A 21396-nucleotide genomic window follows, 5' to 3' on the forward strand; every position below is an offset into this window, starting at 1 on the left:
ATCAAATTCTCAGCTTTTTTCTCATTACAACACGTATTTTTGCTACTTTTTCCTATATTTTAAAGTAATTTTTTTTTTCCGCCGACGTGTCGCGAGGCCGCAATTTAGACACGGCCAATTCCAACAATTATAACAAATGACTAAAAATAATAAAAATATCAAACTTAAGTCCCTCACCGGCCAAAGTCAAGACAAGTGCAATGTGCAAGTAAATGGGTTAAGTCGCCAACCGCTTATGTTGACGTCCGCCGGCCAAATCCGACATAAACGGGTTCCACTGTACCGTGTAGAAAAGTGCAAAATGAGTGGAGCGAAATGTGGGCTCACTGTTTGTCAAGTAGAATAACACATTTAGAAAAGTATTTAGAAACCCTTTAACATTCATTCTTGATATACATTCAACTTCGTTATATATAGTACAGGCCAAAAGTTTGGACACACGTGGGTTTTCTTTATTTTCATGACTATTTACATTGTAGATTGTCACTAAAGGCATCAAAACTATGAATGAACACATGTGGAGTTATGTACTTAACAAAAAAAGGAAAAAATAACTGAAAGCATGTTTTGTATTCTAGTTTTTTCAAAATAGCCACCCTTGGCTTTGATCACTTTTTTGCACACTCTTGGCATTCTCTGGATGAGCTTCAAGAGGTAGTCACCGGAAAAGGTTTACGATGTAAATAGTCATGAAAATAAATAAAATACAGGTGAAATAACTGATTACTAGTTTGCACACTCTTGGCATTCTCTGGATGGGCTTCAAGAGGAAGCATTTAAGTCTCACCTTAAAACTCATCTGTATACTCTAGCCTTTAAATAGACCTCCTTTTTAGACCAGTTGATCTGCCGCTTCTTTTCTTTTTCCTATGTCCCCCACTCCCTTGTGGAGGGGGTCCGGTCCGATGACCATGGATGAAGTACTGGCTGTCCAGAGTCGTGACCCAGGATGGACCGCTCGTGGGGACCCAGGATCGACCGCTCGCCTGTATCGGTTGGGGACATCTCTACGCTGCTGATCCGCTTGAGATGGTTTCCTGTGGACGGGACTCTCGCTGCTGTCTTGGAGCCACTATGGATTGAACTTTCACAGTATCATGTTAGACCCGCTCGACATCCATTGCTTTCGGTCCCCTAGAGGGGGGGGGGGGGGGGTTGCCCACATCTGAGGTCCTCTCCAAGGTTTCTCATAGTCAGCATTGTCACTGGCGTCCCGCTGGATGTGAATTCTCCCTGCCCACTGGGTGTGAGTTTTCCTTGCCCTTTTGTGGGTTCTTCCGAGGATGTTGTAGTCGTAATGATTTGTGCAGTCCTTTGAGACATTTGTGATTTGGGGCTGTATAAATAAACATTGATTGATTGCATTGATTGAAGTCACCTGAAATGTTTTTCACTTCACAGTTGTGCTTGAAGCTCATGGAGAGAATGCCACGAGTGTGCAAAGCAGTGATCAGAGCAAAGGGTGGCTATTTTGGAAAAAAACTCGAATATAAAACATGTTTTCAGCTTTTTCACCTTTCATAGTTTTGTTAATAATAATAATAATGTTAGTATTAAGTATTAAGTAAACAACCTCAGAGTGCTGCAGTGTATTAAACAAGTAAAAAGAAAACGAAAAAGAAAAATGAATAAAAATAAAAACTACAACAGCCTCATAGCTACAACTAGTATGCATACATCTAAAAAAAAAGGCCTTCTTTTTTTTTAAATTAAAAAATATATATTTTTAAATGTTTTGGTCCTGTCCAGCTTCTCAGGCAAATCATATAGTTGATGTAGATGCCCGTATCGGTTGTTCAGATTTACTTTACAAAAGAGAAGTGTAGGATACTTCTCTTGTTGCCTTATTTAAATTTGACTCTATTAAATGTATTTATAATATTATTTGCCTATTAAGAGGGGATAGGAAAAAAAAGTATTTTTTAAGCCTTTTTAACAGCATTAACAGTCTGTGGCGCCCTCAGGTGGTCAGGGAGAGCTTCCACGAATTGGGAGAGCAGAAAGCCTTCAGTGAAAATCAAAAAGTTCTCTTGTTGACTTATTTAAATTTGACTTTATTAAATGTATTTATAATATTATTTGCTTATTAAGAGGGGATAGAAAAAAAAACGTTTTTTTAAGCCTTTTTTTAACAGCATTAACAGTCTGTGGTGCCCTCAGGTGGTCAGGGAGAGCGTCCACAGATTGGGAGAGCAGAAAGCCTTCAGTGACAATCTAAGATGTAAATAAAGAACACGCTTTGAATGAAAAGGTGTGTCCAATCTTTTGGCCTGTACTGTACGTATTTTATTTATGTAATAGCCTTCATAAACCATGGGCTCATTCAATTATTTTGTACGTCCAAATTTTACACTTAGGCAATTGGAGTTTTATTGCTTTTTTTTTTAAATTTACACATTTTTGTGCTGATTGAGTGTTTTAATAATTTTTCAATAATATCCTTTTTATTCCTTGCATCATGTTTTTTTTTTAACAATAAATCCGGCACCTCCATAAGTTGAGCTGTGTTAAAGCCCCAACATTTTAATTAAGTATCATAAATAAGAGAATAATTGACTCTGTATTGCATTGGATCGTGAAGTTACTCTCCATTTTTTTTACCGTCTGACATCATTTGTTCTCAGGAAGCTGGTGAAAAGTCGGAAACGTGGAGAGACAGAAAAGATATTTGGTTTATCGCAAAAACGCTCGGAACATTCACTTCATCCCTCGTCGGAGCATCTGATTGGCGGCGATGAGCATGACGCTGATGATGAAAGCGATGGCGAAGGCACAGATCAGACTTTTACGCACGCAGGTGTGTTTCTCCTGCTGCGTGGGGCTGGCTGCGGGGGGAAAGACGCACACAAGGACGGGTCAGGGTGGACTCAAAAGGGGACTGGTGAGGGAACGCGGGGGGGGGCACCTACTGTCAATGTCCACGTGGGACTCCGGACTGTTCAGGTGGCTCTCCTCGGTCATGATGATGTTCTCGATGTCCTTCATGGTTAGGTGGTCCCGGAAAGTGTCGTAGAGGAGCCTCTTCAGCTCGTCCACCGTCAGTTTCTGCATGTCGCACTGACGCACAGCAGGAAGAACGAAGATTTACATCAAACCAGCAACAAAACTTATTATTCATGTGCACTAGATCAGGGATATCAAACTGGTTTCCATTGACAGTACAGAACAGACGTTTCTCCTCAAATTGAGCCAAATTGAATTCTGTCTCTGTTTGATTCTTTGCTTCTTGTCCTGTTTAATAGATGTCATCGGTGTTTGAACCTGACAAAACCAGCAACAAAACTTATTATTCATGTACACTAGACCAGGGATGTCAGACTGGTTTTCATTGAGGGCCACATGGCTGCCATCACAGGGCACCTTGTAACAGTGAATAATGTTTGAATTTGCCTCCGGATTTCAATATTAATTATATATATATTTTTAAACGAGACCGTCTATTCTACAGTAAAAACTTTACATTCATAAAATGTTACTATAAAATAGTGTTTTTTTTATTTCTTACAATAGTTTACGGTAAATATATAAACAGTACTGTCAGAAAAATTGTATGTAAACTATCAAAAAAACTTTACGTTCTCTGAGTTCCCAGTGAACAGATGAAAACTATCTTTGAAAATTCCATTGTGTATGATGGGAGGAGAAGGGAGGAGGGGTTATCTATTGTGATCCAAGACTTGCCCAAGCTCGATCCAGGACCAGCCCAAATCCCAGGCATCTTTTTGTTTTGTGTTAATGTGACCGAAAACCATGGCTGGTTACATATGCCCCATTCCTTTAAAAACAGCTGTTGTTGTGTAAACAGGGAATATCCAAATAAAAGAGGAGACGTAAACCTTTTTTCATCAGAGCGTGCTGGAAACTGTACAAGAGTACAGACCAGACGTTTCTCCTCAAATTGAGCCAAATTGAATTCTGTCTCTGTTTGATTCTTTGCTTCTTGTCCTGTTTAATAGATGTCATCGGTGTTTGAACCTGACAAAACCAGCAACAAAAATTATTATTCATGTACACTAGACCAGGGATGTCAGACTGGTTTTCATTGAGGGCCACATGGCTGCCATCACAGGGCCCCTTATAACAGTGAATAATGTTTGAATTTGCCTCCGGATTTCAATATTAATTATATATATTTTTTAAACGAGACTGTCTATTCTACAGTAAAAACTTTACATTCATAAAATGTTACTATAAAATAGTGTTGTTTTTTTTTCTTACAATATTTTACGGTAAATATATAAACAGTACTGTCAGAAAAATTGTATGTAAACTATCAAAAAAACTTTCCGTTCTCTGAGTTCACAGTGAACAGATGAAAACAATCTTTGAAAAATCCATTGTGTATGATGGGAGGAGACAGGAGGAGGGGTTATCTATTGTGATCCAAGACTTGCCCAAGCTCGATCCAGGACCAGCCCAAACCCCAGGCATCTTTTTGTTTTGTGTTAATGTGACCGAAAACAATGGCTGGTTACATACGCCCCCATTCCTTTAGAAACAGCTGTTGTTGTGTAAACAGGGAATATCCAAATAAAAGAGGAGACGTAAACATTCTTTCATCAGAGCGTGCTGGAAACTGTACAAGAGTACAGACCAGACGTTTCTCCACAAATTGAGCCAAATTGAATTATGTCTCGGTTAGAATCTTTGCTTCTTGTCCTGTTTAATAGATGTCATCAGTGTTTGAACCTGACAAAACCAGCAACAAAACTTATTATTCATGTACACTGGTTCAGGGATGTCAAACTGGTTTTCATTGAGGGCCACATGGCTGCCATCACAGGGCCCCTTGTAACAGTGAATAATGTTTGAATTTGCTTCTGGATTTCAATATTAATTACATATATACTTTAAACGAGACTGTCGATTCTACAGTAAAAACTTTACATTTACAAAATTTTACTGTAAAATAGTGTTATTTTTTATTTCTTACAATATTTTACGGTAAATATAAAAACAGTTCTGTCAGAAAAATTGTATGTAAACTATCAAAAAAACTTGTTTCCCAGTGAACAGATTAAAACTGTCTTTGTTGCCACAAGCCAAAGGCTTGGAAAATTCCATTGTGTACGTTGGGAGGAGACCGGAGGGGGCTATCTATTGTTATCCAAGGCTTGACCAAGCTCGATCCAGGACCAGCCCAAACCTGAGGCATCTTTTTCTTTTGTGTTAATGTGACCAAAAACAATGGCTTGTTTCATACCCCACATTCCGTTAGAAACAGCTGTTGTTGTGTAAACACGGAATATCAAAATAAAAGAGGAGACGCAAACCTTTTTTGTCAGAGCGTGCTGGAAACTGTACAAGAGTACAAAACAGACGTTTCTCCTCAAATTGAGCCAAATTGAATTCTGTCTCTGTTTGATTCTTTGCTTCTTGTCCCGTTTAATAGATGTCATCAGTGTTTGAACCTGACATCTTCTTGGTCCTTCGAGCCGGATTCCAACACGTCTGACGATTCCAGCAAGGTGAGTGAAAGCAGAAAGACCATGGCACCCGACTCCTATTGAAGAACTGCTTTTTTCACCTCGGCTGGAATCTGACGACTGACGGAAAACCGAGGACAAGAGGAGGGAGTGCAGAGTTCAGTGAGTCAAAATTAAATTCTGATGTCATTGATGTTTCAACCACTGTTTTGTTTTGTCAGAATAATTGTATCTAAGTTATAACGAAACTTTGTGTTTCAATGAGTTCCCGGCGAGTAGACAAAAGCTGTCTTTTATCTTACCAATCAAAAGGCTTGCACAACTCCATTGCGTAGGATGGGAAGAGACATGAAGGTGTCAGTTTCTTTGATGTATTGTAATTCACAGGAAGATTTTGGTTAGTGCGTCTGCCTCACAATACGAAGTTCCTGCAGTCCTGGGTTCAAATCCAGGCTCGGGATCTTTCTGTGTGGAGTTTGCATGTTCTCCCCGTGAATGCGTGGGTTCCCTCCGGGTACTCCGGCTTCCTCCCACTTCCAAAGACATGTACCTGGGGATAGGTTGATTGGCAACACTAAAATTGGCCCTAGTGTGTGAATGTAGTCTGTCTATCTGTGTTGGCCCTGCGATGAGGTGGCGACTTTTCCAGGGTGTACCCCGCCTTCCGCCCGATCGTAGCTGAGATGGGCGCCAGCGCCCCCCGCGACCCCAAAAGGGAATAAGCGGTAGAAAATGGAAGGAAGATTTTGTCTATACCCGAGATCTACAAAGCAGAGAGGAATCAGGGCCGGACTCCCCTCCAGGCACCTTTTCTTTGAACTGTTTTGTAACCAAAGGCGACGGCCGTTTACGACCCCTGTCCCTTTCGAAACAGCTGTTGCCATGTAATCAGGGAAAGTCCAAATAAAAGAGGAGGCGTACTATCTTTCGTCAGGGCGTGGTGTCACTTTACAAGGGCACAGGTGTACGCGTTTCTCGTCAATTGAGCCAAATTTAATTCCGTCTCTGTTTAATTCCTTGCTTCTTGTCTTGTTTAATAGATGTCATCAGTGTTTGAATCTGACAGTGCCATACATAAACATCCAACAATCATATACGGCTGATTTAATGCTGCTAAAAACTATTCAGAAGTGTTGATAACAGAATTTACAGAAGCGTACTATTTACATTCAATGCAGCCATCTTTAAAAATGTCAACTTTCCAATACAAATGGAACGCACCCTTGAAGCAGGTGCACTAGGTTCATGTGGTCCTCGTTAATTTTCGCACTGTGCAAATGTTACCACGTTATTATGAGGATGTTTTGCCGTGTCGGCGGTCCGACCCACCTTCCAAAACACAGAGTCAAAGTCCGCCCCGTGGAACTTATCCGGCATCCCGGCTGCTGACAGTTTGGGACCCAGCAAGGTGACGAACTCGTCGAAGCCCACCTGGCCGTCCCCTGAGTAAAAAGACACATGGGTGGACCACAGAGCGGTCACCGGGCCGTCAAAAAGGAAGCGAAAGCTCACCGTCCATGTCCAGTCTTTGGATGATGACCTCCAGCTCCACCTCGTTGGGCATATAGCCCAGGGACCGCATGGCCATGCCCAGTTCCTGCTTGGAGATGAAGCCGTTCCCATCCCGGTCGAACACTTTGAACGCCTCGCGGATCTCTAATGGAAAAGAGCAAGGGGGGAAGAAGACGCTTTAGGGGGGAGGTGTGCTTGCTTATGTACGCTCAGAGACACAACATTAAGCACACCAAAGACTGTGGGGTCTCAAACTCTTCTCAGCAAGTACCGACTCAGAAAACACTTGGCTCTCCAACTAAGCGGGCCTAACTATTCATTACAAACAAGTAGAGAAGTGAATTATATTTATATAGCACTTTTCTCTAGTGACTTATAGCGCTTTTACATAGTGAAACCCAATATCTGAGTTACATTTAAACCAGTGTGGGTGGGCACTGGGAGCAGGTGGGTAAAATGTCTTGCCCAAGGACACAACGGCAGTGACTAGGAGGGCAGAAGCGGGGATCGAACCTGGAACCGTCAAGTTGCTGGCATGGCCACTCTACAACCGAGCGTTACCGCCCCACAAGTACCATATTTTCCGGACCATAGGGCGCACCGGATTATACGGCACACTGCCGATGAGCGGGTCTAGTCAGGTCTATTTTCATACAAAAGACGCATCAGATTATAGGCCAAAACTGTTTTTTTTTATGCTTTTTCAAATTTATCTTTGCTATTTGGGCTTATTGGAACCTAATTATAATAAAAACTAAGTATCATCTTTGGATATGATGTACTTAGTCCATAAGTACACAAATGTGTACTTCATGTTTAGTAACACGCTAATTGTTATTTTTATACTTTTTTTCCCTCCCAAATTCCATTATGTTATACTCTTCTGACACCACCAGATGGTAGTATAAGTGTCCACATAAGTGGCCATAAGACCTCAATCCAGTAGTGTACACAATTTTGGAAATAAGAGCTAAAAGGTGCTGTCCACGCATGTGGCCATTAAGACTTAAGAGCATGGGTGTCAAACTCTGGCCCGTAATTTAATTTGGCCCTTGAGGCAATATCAATTTAGCATTAGAGCTGGCCCGCCGGTGTTGTACACCGCATTCACCGCTAATACTCATAATTGCCAACCCTACAAATTTTCCCGGTAGACTCCCAAAGTTCAGTGCCCCTCCCGAAAATCTCCTGGGGCAACCATTCTCCCGAATTTCTACCGATTTCCACCTAGACAACTATATTGGGCGCTTTTCCTCCATACTAACAGCGTGTCACACACACACACACACACACACACACACACACACACACACACACACACACACACACAAGTGAATTCAACGCATACTTGGTCAACAGCCATACAGGTCACACTGAGGGTGGCCGTATAAATAACTTTAGCACTGTTACAAATATGCGCCACACTGTGAACCCACACCAAACAAGAATGACAAACACATATCAGGTGAACATCCGCACCTTAACACAACAGAACAAATACCCAGAACCCCTTGCAGCACTAACTCTTCCGGGAAACTTCCAGCAAACTGACCAATAAGTAACGTTTTATTCATGCATTTTCTCTTGCTACTTCAAGGCTTGAATGTTTGGTTCATTCATTATTGTTATTTTATTTTCAAATGTATTATTAGCCAGTGGAAAAAAAGTGATATTTACCTCAGAAGATTGCAAATAGAAAAAAAGCCATTACATTTTTATTTAAATTTTATTTGATATGCCATTGATATTTTTTTCAATTATTATTATTATTATTATTTGAAACTGGATTTTGCATGTCACTAAAGTTATATAAGCCTTGCTTGTTCAATATTTAATGTAAAACGTGTTTGGGTCCCTATTAAAAGGTTAATTTGTTCAACCTTGGCCTGCGGCTTTGTTCCGTTTAAAATTTTGGCCCATTCTGTATTTGAGTTTGACACCCCTGGTGTAGCGGGTATTAAAGGAGTCATACTATTAGTTTTTTCTAAATGTAAAATAATTCCTTAATAATCTTTTTTTTGTTTTTTTAAGCAGTGCAATCATAGATTTGAAAAATTGAAGTCAGGCTTATGGGGCTTGACATAATTGACTCAGTTTTCCCAGCATGAATTAAATTTATCCAGTTTATAATTAATAAAGACAGTTATCTTCTCCATTTTATAAATGTCCATTGTGATTTCCATCCATTGCTTCAAAGTTGGGCTCTCCTGGGATATCCATTTCCTAGGATCGGTTTTTTTACAAGCCACCAGGAGGATGTTCATTAAGTGTTTATCTTTCTTCAGCCAGTCCTGAGGTGCATGTCCAAAAAACTGACTTTTATTTTCAAAGGATATTTCTCGTTTTTAAACATCCTGTAGAGCTTGGTGTATCTCTTTCCAACAGTCCTTTATGGCGGAGCAGACCCAGAAAACATGGTAATGGTTTGCATTAGAATTCTTACCATTTCTCCAACAGGCAGGAGAGTTATCACAACTTACAAGACACAACTTACATTTAACTAAAATGTTCTTTTCTTTGTGCTCGACAGAAGAAAAGTAGTAGGAATATCTCCATGTTAAGAAACTCGGCTTGGGCTCCACTATGATGTCTTGTTGACATATATATATATATTCTCAGTTTCTAGCTGATACTATATAAAAAATAACGTAAAATTAAAGCTGCAAGCAGCGATGGACGGGACCGCTTTGGCTGCTGCCCCCGAGACCCAAGCCCAGATAAGCGGTAGAAGATGGATGGATTATTACACAGACAAAAAGTTGTATACACATGTGTTATACATCAGTCTCATAATAATAATAGTTACAAAGTGGCTTGGACATTTTATAAGGACAACTTGGTACCGCCATTTTGAGACCCTAATGCATGGTGAATGCAATGCAGTTGTTGTATTAAAGTGGGAATAGCAAACTTCCTGTTGATTTTAGTTGGGGGCGGTCAGTGTATGAAATATAGGTCTCAGTGAGACCTATATTGAGGTTTTTGTTTCATGTGTGTATGACAGTCCTACAGTTTTGTCTGAGCAGAATGCCGCCATTTTGTGACAACAAGAGCAGCGCAAGGAATCTTTGTGGGCTTATAAAATCCAAACCGGGGTAGTTATTAAAACTCTTTCTTTAACTTTTAATCAGAAGGGTTCAATCCCTCTTCGGTGTTTATTTGACGCCGAAACGACAAACGGCCTCAGAGGAGATAATGTTTGAAAAAAGCAACATTTTTAGTCAATTTTTGTATTAAAGTGGGAATAGCAAACTTCCTGTGGATTTTAGTTGGGGGCGGTCAGTGTATGAAATATAGGTCTCAGTGAAACCTACATTGAGGTTTTTGTTTCATGTGTGTATGACAGTCCTACAGTTTTGTCTGAGCAGAATGCCACCATTTTGTGACAACAGCAGCAGCGCAATGGTTCTTTGCGGGCTCATAAAATCAAAACCGGGGTAGTAATTAAAACTCTTTCTTTAACTTTTAATCAGAAGGGTTCAATCTCTCTTCTGTGCTTGTTTGACGCCGAAACGACAAACGGCCTCAGAGAGGATAATGTTTGAAAAAAAAAGCAAAATTTTTTAGCCAACTTTTGTATTAAAGTGGGAATAGCAAACTTCCTGTTGATTTTAGTTGGGGGCGGTCAGTGTATGAAATATAGGTCTCAGGGAGACCTACATTGAGGTTTTTGTTTCATGTGTGTATGACAGTCCTACAGTTTTGTCTGAGCAGAATGCCGCCATTTTGTGACAACAGCAGCAGCGCAATGGTTCTTTGCGGGCTCATAAAATCCAAACAGGGGTAGTAATTAAAACTCTTTCTTTAACTTTTAATCAGAAGGGTTCAATCTCTCTTCTGTGCTTATTTGACGCCGAAACGACAAACGGCCTCAGAGAAGATAATAATTGAAAAAAAAGCAAAATTTTTTAGCCAACTTTTGTATTAAAGTGGGAATAGCAAACTTCCTGTTGATTTTAGTTGGGGGTGGTCAGTGTATGAAATATAGGTCTCAGTGAGACCTATATTGAGGTTTTTGTTTCATGTGTGTATGACAGTCCTACAGATTTGTCTGAAAAGAATGCCGCCGTTTTGTGACAACAGCAGCAGCGCAAGGAATCTTTGTGGGCTTATAAAATCCAAACCGGGGTAGTTATTAAAACTTTTTCTTTAACTTTTAATCAGAAGGGTTCAATCCCTCTTCTGTGCTTATTTGACACCGAAACGACAAACAGCCTTAGAGGAGATAATGTTTGAAAAAAAGCAACATTTTTTAGCCAATTTTTGTATTAAAGTGGGAATAGCAAACTTCCTGTTGATTTTAGCCGGTGGGTCTCAGAGGAGGAAATATAGGTCTAACTGAGACCTACGTAGTGTTTTTGTTCCATGTTTCTACGACATTCCTATTGGAAGTTACAGTTTTGTCTCTGTTTTCTTCCTAGGGGGCGCTAAAACGCAATTTTGAGTTTTGGGGTTCGGTTTTTTTCGCTGGTCCTGAAGTTTGTGTCAAATTTGGTGAGTTTTGAAGCATGTTAAGGGGGTCAAATTACAGCTCAAAGCTGCGGAATAATAATAATAAAGAAAGAATAAAACGCTAGAAATTCAATAGGGTCTTCTGTCCCAAAGGGACATTCGGCCCCTAATAACGCAGTAATGCATCATGTAGTAACGGTAACTGAGTAACTGAATATAAAAAATAACGCGTTAAACTACTCGTTACCGCCGAAAATAATGCGTTAGTTTGTCCCAACAGTGCTCTGTAGGGCGCTAAATCTTTCCACCCTTTGATGGCATGGGAGCTCTTTGTCTTTTTCAAAGCTCTCGTCTCATCCGAGCCACGTTGAACGCACACATCAGGCCGGCCTGTTCAGAATAAAGTCGACATCAGCGGTCGGAGCCAAAAAGACGCCGCGCGGACAATTGGTTGTGACAGAAGGCGACACTTGCTGTGCTTTTCATTAAGTGCACCTTTTGGCAAGCGCTCCTTTTCGGCCCAAGCTGCATCCTCCCATTCTCTCCCTGCAGAAGTGCTAAAAAGAGCAGTTGCACATCAGCAAGCAAAAATATGTTTTTTTTTTGTTTTATGCAAATCTGCTGGTATGTTAATACAAAGGTGCTAGCAACCCATTTTAATAAAAAAAAAAATGGATTCCAAAAACAGAGATATTTCAACAAACATAAATGCGGGCAAGGTGCATTTCAGGGTATGTAAGATACATTTGAGTTTTGTGCTGGAAAAAAATAAACATCGAAACCGAAGCATTTAAGTCCCATCTTAAAACTCATTTGTTTACGCTAGCCTTTAAATCGGACCTGGGCACATGCGGCCCGTTAAAGGGGAACATTATCACCAAACCTATGCAAGCGTCAATTTATACCTTGATGGTGCAGAAAAAAGACCATATAATTTTTTAACCGATTTCCGAACTCTAAATGGGTGAATTTTGGCAAATTAAACGCCTTTCTGTTCATCGCTCTTTTTGCGATGACGTCAGAACGTGACGTCTCCGAGGTAATACAGCCGCCATTTTCATTTTCAACACATTACAAACACCGGGTCTCAACTCTGTTATTTTCCGTTTTTTCGACTATTTTTTGGAACTTTGGAGACATCATGCCTCGTCGGTGTGTTGTCGGAGGGTGTAACAACACTAACAGGGAGGGATTCAAGTTGAGCCACTGGCCCAAAGATGCGAAAGTGTCTGCCGCCAGACCCCCATTGAATGTACCAAAGTGTCTCCACATTTTACCGGCGATGCTAAGACAGACATGGCACGGAGATATATGGATAACCTGCAGATGCATTTGCAACGATAAATTCAACGAAATCACAAAGGTGAGTTTTGTTGATGTTGACTTATGTGCTAATCAGACATATTTGGTTGAGGCGTGACTGCCAGCTAATCGATGCTAACATGCTACACTAATCGACGCTAACATGCTATTTACCGGCGGTGCTAAAGCAGACATGGCACAGAGATATATGGATAACCTGCAGATGCATTTGCAACTATAAAGTCAACTAAATCACAAAGGGGAGTTTTGTTGATGTTGACTGCCAGCTAATCGATGCTAAAATGCTACGCTAATCGACGCTAACATGCTAGCTACCGGCAGTGCTAAAGCAGACATGGCACAGAGATGTATGGATAACCTGCAGATGCATTTGCAATTATATTACGTTTCCTTCCACCCACATTTAATGAGAAAAAAACACTTACCAATCGACGGATTTAAGTTGCTCCATTATCACAAAATGCGAAAGTCCTGATCGTTTGGTCCGCACATTTTACCGGCGATGCTAACGCAGCTATTCGGCCATGCTAAGGCTATGAATAGCGTCAATAGCTATTCGCTCAATAGCTTCAGTTTCTTCTTCAATACTTTCATACTCCAACCATCCGTTTAAATACATGCGTAATCTGTTGAATCGCTTAAGTCGCTGAAATCCGAGTCTGAATCCGAGCTAATGTCGCTATATCTTGCTGTGGTAACCGCCATGTTGTTTGTTTGCATTGGCAGCACTGTATGACGTCACAGGGAAATGGATAGTTGCATCGCAAATAGCGAAAATCAGGCACTTTATAGCTTTTTTTTGGGGATATTCGGGGACCGGTAAAATTTTGAAAAAAACTTCATAAAATACAACAGGCCACTGGGAACTGATTTTAATTGTTTTAACACTTTTGAAATTGTGATAATGTTCCCCTTTAAGCTTTTCAATCCGGCCCATAGACGTGCTACGGATTAGCATTAGCGATTTTACATGGCTATAACACCTGCAAATTTGGTCATGAAAACTACAACTAAGATGCACGTCACAATCAAACTGTTGGTGTAAAATAAATGCAATACTTACAGTATAAACACTTTGTAGGTCTCAACATAATACTGGCCCATTCGACGTCATGGCAAAGACTATTTCCTGGCGAAGGCAACACACTGTAGTCTATACACTACTGCCATCTAATGTCTTGGAATGGCAACTGCATGCAAAGTTGACGATGAAATACTTGCAAATGAGACAAGTACTGTAAAAGTAAGAAAACAAGATGATAAAAAAAAAATATTTTTAATAATAAAAATAACATTTTATTTGTAGAAAACACTTTACAATGAGCAAACAACCTCAAAGTGCTACAGTGCATTAGAAAAAAAATATATATATATACATATATATATATATATAAATAAAACCTAGAACAGCCTAATAGCTAGAACTAGTATGCATATATCTAAAAAAAAAAGTTTAAAAAAGAAGTGTTTTCAAGCCTTTTTTAAAATCATTCACAGTCTGTGGTGCCCTCAGGTGGTCAGGGGAGTGTTCCACATACTGGGAGCAAGCAGTTTCAAAACACGCAAAATGTATTAACACATATGAACTGTCAGGCTTTCCCCTGTCTATGTTTTAGTTTTTTCCTCTGCATTTGTCTGTTTCCTCTGTTTAGTATCTCCTGTCTTTAGTTCCTGTCTAGTGCTCTTATTTTTTCAGCTTCCTGTCTTGTTCCCTGAGCGCTGTGTTCCTCCTCAGCTGCAGCTGATTGGCACCTGGCCACACCTGTTGCCATTCAGCCCGCTCCTATTTGTACCTGCTTTGTCTTGTGTCAGTTGCCGGATCATTGAATCGTCATTCGGACTTGTATTGTATTGTCGTTGCCACATTTCACTCTTGTCGTGCTACCTGTCATGTCGTTTTGTTACAGCTACTACCTGTCGTGCTACACTTTGTCCTGGTCGTCGTAGCGGCAAGCTGTTTCTGTTAGCATGAGTTATTTCCAGTTTTTCTGTTTGCTATCCACTAGCTTCCATGCTAACGTTCCCTTTTGTTTTCTAGCTTTCAGTGCTAGCTCCCTTAGTTTGTTATTCCACCCACCTGCGTGCTTTTTGTTTGTTCTTGTTCTGTTTTAATTAAATCATGTTTTCATATTCTATGCCTGCCTCCGTCTCTGCATCTTGGGGTTCATCAACAAATCGATATCGATTCCCAGGAAGTGGGCATAGGTACCGTATTGTTTTAAAATGTAAAAAGGTACACCTATATAAAAGTCAAAATTAAATACAAAAAGATATCTAATATTTACTTAATAGATAGGCCTACTCCAAAATTAGACAAGCACCAACGAGAAGGAACATGATACATGTATAAAATCCCTTAAATCCACGTATCGTGATATTTATATAGCGCTTTTCTCAAGTGACTCAAAGCGCTTTACATAGTGAAACCCAATATCTAAGTTACATTTAAACCAGTGTGGGTGGCACTGGGAGCAGGTGGGTAAAGTGTCTTGCCCAAGGACACAACGGCAGTAACTAGGATGGCACAAGCGGGAATCGAACCTGCAACCCTCAAGTTGCTGGCACGGCCACTCTACCAACCGAGCTATGCCGCCCCACAATAAATCCACATAAAAGTACACTAAAGGTACAACTGAAATGTAATCAAGATTAATAACTTACAAAACATTCTAATGACCAAACACTACAGCACATACAAGTTGGCTTCATTCCAGAATAAAAATGAAATGCATAAAAACGTGCGGTTGATGTTTTGCGGTCCTGCAGTATATGAGCCTTGCGGTGGAAACGCTCCTCAATTAGGCCACATGACAGCTGGTTCAAGACGCGGTGGTGCTGCCAGTCATTGACTGTCACACCAGGCCAGCTGACTGTACTCCCTGTGGACAGTGGAAAAGATCCTCACACAAACACCACACATTTGTCTACATTACAGCTGCCGGCGGGGCTGGGGTGTTGTTATCTTCTTTTAGCACCACCCTTGAGACAATGTCATGACCCGCTGCCAGTAAGCAATAATGAATTCACTCAGCCCGCATGGTCTCTCTCGCCAGACCGCCCATTCTTCCCTTTTTCCCAGAGGAGTGCGAATATTTAAAGGGGAACATTATCACGATTTCAAAAGGGTTAAACACAATAAAAATCAGTTCCCAGTGGCTTGTTTTATTTTTCGAAGTTTTTTTCAAAATTTTACACCTCCCGGAATATCCGTAAAAAAAGCTTTAAAGTTCTTGATTTTCGCTATTTGCGATGCGACTGTCCATTTCCCTGTGACGTCATACAAACAACATGGCGGTTACCACAGCAAGATATAGCGACATTAGCTCGGATTCAGACTCGGATTTCAGCGGCTTAAGCGATTCAACAGATTACGCATGTATTGAAACAGATGGTCGGAGTATGGAGGCAGATAGCGAAAACGAAATTGAAGCTATTGAGCGAATAGCTATTGACGCTATTCGGCCGTAGCGTGGGTGTACCTAATGAAGTGGCCCATAGCACGGCTGCCTTATTAGCATCGCCGGTAAAAAGTGCCGACCAAACGATCAGGACTTTCGCATCTTGTGACACTGGAGCAACTTAAATCCGTCGATTGGTAAGTGTTTGTTTCGCATTAAATGTGGGTATCTAGTTTCAAATGTACATACAGCTAGCGTAAATAGCATGTTAGCATCGATTAGCTGGCAGTCATGCTGCGACCACATATGTCTGATTAGCACATAAGTCAACAACATCAACAAAACTCACCTTTGTGATTTCGTTGACTTAATCGTTGCAAATGCATCTGCAGGTTATCCATACATCTCTGTGCCATGTCTGTCTTAGCATCGCCGGTCAAATGTGAAGACACTCTGGTACATTCAATGGGGGTCTGGCGGCAGATTTCTTGCCAGTGGTGCAACTTGAATCCCTCCCTGTTAGTGTTGTTACACCCTCCGACAACACACCGACGAGGCATGATGTCTCCAAGGTTCCGAAAAATAGTCGAAAAAACGGAAAATAACAGAGCTGAGACCCGATGTTTGTAATGTTTTGAAAATGAATATGGCGGGTGTATTACCTCGGTGACGTCACGTTCTGACGTCATCGCTAAAAGACCGATAAACAGAAAAGCGTTTAATCTGCCAAAATTCACCCATTTAGAGTTCGGAAATCGGTTAAAAAAATACATGGGCTTTTTTCTGCAACATCAAGGTATATATTGACGCTTGCACAGGTTTGGTGATAATGTTCCCCTTTAAGGAAACGGACGAAAAGGAAACGCTGTCGTAGAAAACAACGCTGCCTTCAAAGGTATCCGTTTATGCGGGGACCACGTCCCATCTTTCCAACGGGACTACAATCTTTTTAAGGACAACACGGTGATGTTTTTGTTGCAGACCATTTGTATCGTTTCTTGTGTCCAATCATGTCCTGGCCTGCCTCTGTGCTCTTCGACCCACCTGTGTCTGCTCTGGTAATAATGTGTCTGACTGTGTTTATGTCCCGGGGCTCAGCTGGCCTCTTCACATTCATTAGAGCGAACCCACGTCTGTTTTTAAAAGTTTTTGGTTTTCCGTGGTTTTGTTGTCTTTTTGTGCACCGTCTCTTTGATTTGGATTATTCCGTCTATTGCACGGGTGTCAAACTCTGGCCCGCGGGCCCTGTAATTTGATTTGACCCTTGAGGCAACATCAAATTAACATTAGAGCTGACCTGCCGCTAATACTCATACTTGCCAACCCTCCCGATTTTCCCGGGAGATTCCCAAAGTTCAGTGCCCCTCCCGAAAATCTCCCGGGGCATCTATTCTCTCAAATTTCTCCCGATTTCCACCTGGACAACAATATTTGGGGCGTGCCTTGAAGGCACTGCCTTTAACGTTCTCTACCACCTGTCGTCACGTCAGATTTTCCTCCATACAAACTGCGTGTTGGCCCAGTCACACAACATATGCGGCTTTGAACACACACACAAGTGAATGCCAGGCATACTTGGTCAACAGCCATACAGGTCACACTGAGGGTGGCCGTATAAACAACTTTAACACTGTTCCAAATATGCGCCACACTGTGAACCCACACCAAACAAGAATGACGAACACATTTCACACACATTAGGGACGGCGTGGCGCAGTGGAAGAGTGGCCGTGCGCAACCCGAGGGTCTCTGGTTCAATTCCCACCTAGTACCAGCCTCGTCACGTCCGTTGTGTCCTGAGCAAGACACTTCACCCTTGCTCCTGATGGGTGCTGGTTGGCGCCTTGCATGGCAGCTCCCTCCATCAGTGTGTGAATGTGTGTGTGAATGGGTAAATGTGGAAGTAGTGTCAAAGCGCTTTGAGTACCTTGAAGGTAGAAAAGCGCTATACAAGTACAACCCATTTATTTATCATTTATCATTTCGGGAGAACATCCGCACCGTAACACAACAGAACAAATACCCAGAAGCCCTTGCAGCACTAACTCTTCAGGGACGCTACAATATACACCCCCTAACCCCCACCTCAACTCTGCACACCTCATTATTTTATTTCAAAAATTTATTAGCTTGTGGAAAAAGTTAATGTAGATATTTACCTCAGAAGGCTGCAAATAAAGAGGCATTAAATGTTTTTATTTAAATTGTATTTAATATACCATTGATGTTTTTTCATTTGTTTTGTGAACGTTGATTTTGCACTATTAAGTTATATAAGCGTTGCTTGTTCCATATTCAGTGTTGAAGCAAATCAGTGTAGCAAACTGAGCAATAATTAACATTATTATTAATGCACTTTCTCTTGCTACTTGAAGGCGTGAATGTGTGATTCATTCATTGTTATTTAATTTTCAAATGTATTATTAGCCTTTGGAAAAAGTTTATTTTGATATTTACCTCAGAAGACTGCAAATAGAAAAGAAGCATTACATTTTTATTTAAATTTTATTTGCTTTGCCTTAGATATTTTCTTCTTTTAATTATTATTATTATTATTATTATTATTATTATTTGAACCTCGATTTTGCATGTCACTATAAAATTATATAAGTCTTGCTTGTTCAATATTCAATGCAAAACTTGTTTGGGTCCCTATTAAAAGGTTAATTTGTTCAACCTTGGCCCGCAGCTTTGTTCAGTTTGTCAGGGTTATTAGTTGTTGAACCCCAAAATGCAGAGATGGAGGCAGGCATTGGATATGAAGAACAACAACAAGAACAAACAAAAAGCACGCACGTGGGCGTAAAAACAAACTAAGGGAGCTAGCACTGGAAGCTAGAAAACAAAAAAGAACTTTAAATGGAAGCTAGAGGATAGGAAACAGAAAAACTGGGAATAACTATTGGCTAACAAGAACAGCTTACCGCTACGACGACCAGGACAAAATGTAGCACGACAGGTAATAGCTGAAAAGAATCACGGACACGACAGGAGCAACATATGGCAAGGACAAGTCCGAATGACAATACAATGATCCAGCAACTGACACAAGACAAAGCAGGTACAAATAGGAGCGGGCTGATTGGCAACAGGTGTGGCCAGGTGCCAATCAGCCGCAGCTGAGGAGGAACACAGCACTCAGGGAACAAGACAGGAAGCTGACAAAATAAGAGCACTAGACAGGAACCAAAGACAGGAGATACTAAACACAGGAAACGGACAAATGCAGAGGAAAAAACTTAAACATAGACCAGGGGTAGGGAACCTAAATTTGAGCTGACTCTGCTTAACACGATAAATAATGAATAATTCCACTCGTAATCAGTGTTAAAAATGACGTTCAAAATATAAAACATCCTCGTGCATTTTTAATCCATCCATCCATTTTTTCTACCGCACCTGTTCAAGAAGCTGCATTGATGGTAAGAAGTTATTTATTTATTATTGGTTAGAGTGGGGCTTGCCCTCCTGGGGGTTCTTCAGACCACCAAGAACCGACATGAGACCCTGTTTCAGGGTTACAGTATTGTTTCATTTTTCAATAAGTCTCTCAGTTGCTTTCCAGCAATTGTCTTTTTCTCTTTCATTCTGGCTCGCGCTCTGGCTCCAGCCCCAACCCCGTCTCTCCTCCTGGTGATTGTGATTAGGTAACAAGGCCCAGGTGGGCCGTCTACGCACCCGTCGCTGATTTTGAGACCCGGTCCTGCCAACACCCCGCTTCGCTGCAGGCCCGCAGGCCACGCCCCCTCCACAGTTAGCTTCAGAATAACAATATTATTACAAAGAATAAGAGACCTATTATAGACAAACTGTCAGGGGAAAGCCTGACACAGTTTTAAATTTTGGCCCATTCTGTATTTGAGTTTGACACCACTGGTCTATTGTGTGCAAGACGATGGTCCCAGTCCGCCCAGTCCGCCCTTGGGTCCTTTCTCCTAATTAGCCTGAGTGGATTTGCTGTCTTCTCCTCGTTCCTGTTGTCCTTCCGCATAACTACGTCGTCTTTTTCCTTCTCCGTCGTCCTCCACCTGTTGACCTCCGTCCCCTTGACCGTGCAACATGGGATGGCCATCATAACATGTCATACATAGCATGCTGGACATTTATTGCTTGTTTACAGCGAGTGTCCAAGGTGATGTTTTCTTCACATGTCGTATCTTAGCACACATTGACCTTCACTGGATTGGTTTTAACATATTTCATGTTTGAAAATTGTATCCACAGATTTGCTGCTACAGAATAATTGCATCTACCGTATTTCCTTGAATTGCCGCCGGGGCGCTAATTAATTTAAAACCTCTTCTCACTCCGGCGCTTACCAAAGGCATGCGGTAAATTTAGGCTTGCGCTTATAAATTTGAGTGTGATGTAAGGATACCATCATGAAAAGTACATTTAATACAAAAAACGTTATTATGGTCTTACCTTTACTTATAAATGAAGTCAATGCACAGCTCCTTCTGATCAAAAGCATCGAAGTCTTCCTTATCTTTCTTCAGTTTTAAAAGTCTCTCTGTCTCGATGGTGATCTTCCTTCATTACCTCCTGCTTCGATTGAAAGTCCAGTTTAGAAAACTGTTTTATTTTCGATATGTAATCCTCCATGTTAAAAGTGCAAGCGAGAGGAAAAAATAAACAAACGCTGCTCACTCTTGCTGCTTGTTGTCACTTCTTCTGCAGCTGAGTAGTCACAAGAAGGCTCACTAGAGCCCTCTACCAGTCATTTAATGACTTATATTTGACACACGCAGCTACGGTATATCAATAAAACATAGCTGCTTACTGTTCTTTTTAGCATATTCAATAGCTTGGACATTAAATCCTACTGAATATCTCTTAATCTTCTTCCCTTTATGCGATTTGAAATGATTAAAGTAAGCCTCCTCCATTTTGAAAATGATGACAGGTGAAGTGTCACTCGTGACGTGACGAGTTTGACCCTGCGGAAATTCTAAGAATATGCTAATTATTTGGCGAAACGAGTTTGACCCGGCGGAAATTCTAGACATGCGCTAATAAGAATAATATTTCGTGAAACGAGTTTGACCCGGCGTTAATCCTGAGCCGGCGGTAATTCTTTGGATGCGCTAATTATTTTGCGAAACGAGTTTGACCCGGCAGTAATTCTAGACAGGTGCATACTATATAGCCGGCGGCAATTCAACGAAATACGGTAAATTATCTAAATTTTATATTATCGTTATGATGCATGTTGGGGAAATGACAAAACGTTCAAAAACGAAACAGGGCGTCCTCAACGCACTGTGGCATTCCTGCTCGCGGCT

The 21396-nt window shown here is 41.0% G+C and overlaps 1 protein-coding gene across 2 annotated transcripts in view; it reads right to left on the bottom strand.

Annotated features, from left to right (window-relative positions):
- The window catches only part of cabp7b (calcium binding protein 7b), a 207990-nt gene that overhangs the window by 142 nt on the left and 186452 nt on the right, over positions 1–21396 (bottom strand). For both annotated transcript variants that reach the window (XM_061875753.1, XM_061875752.1), the window contains 4 exons: positions 6939–7082; positions 6756–6868; positions 2910–3057; positions 1–2825 (listed from right to left, as the gene is read on the bottom strand). The exon at positions 1–2825 is cut by the window's left edge and continues 142 nt beyond it. In XM_061875753.1, coding sequence (XP_061731737.1) covers positions 2698–2825; positions 2910–3057; positions 6756–6868; positions 6939–7082 — 533 coding nt within the window. In that variant the 3' untranslated portion in view covers positions 1–2697. The remainder of the gene's footprint in view (positions 2826–2909; positions 3058–6755; positions 6869–6938; positions 7083–21396) is intronic.

The sequence above is a fragment of the Nerophis ophidion genome, linkage group LG17 (assembly GCF_033978795.1).
Source record: "Nerophis ophidion isolate RoL-2023_Sa linkage group LG17, RoL_Noph_v1.0, whole genome shotgun sequence".
NCBI lineage: Eukaryota > Metazoa > Chordata > Actinopteri > Syngnathiformes > Syngnathidae > Nerophis > Nerophis ophidion.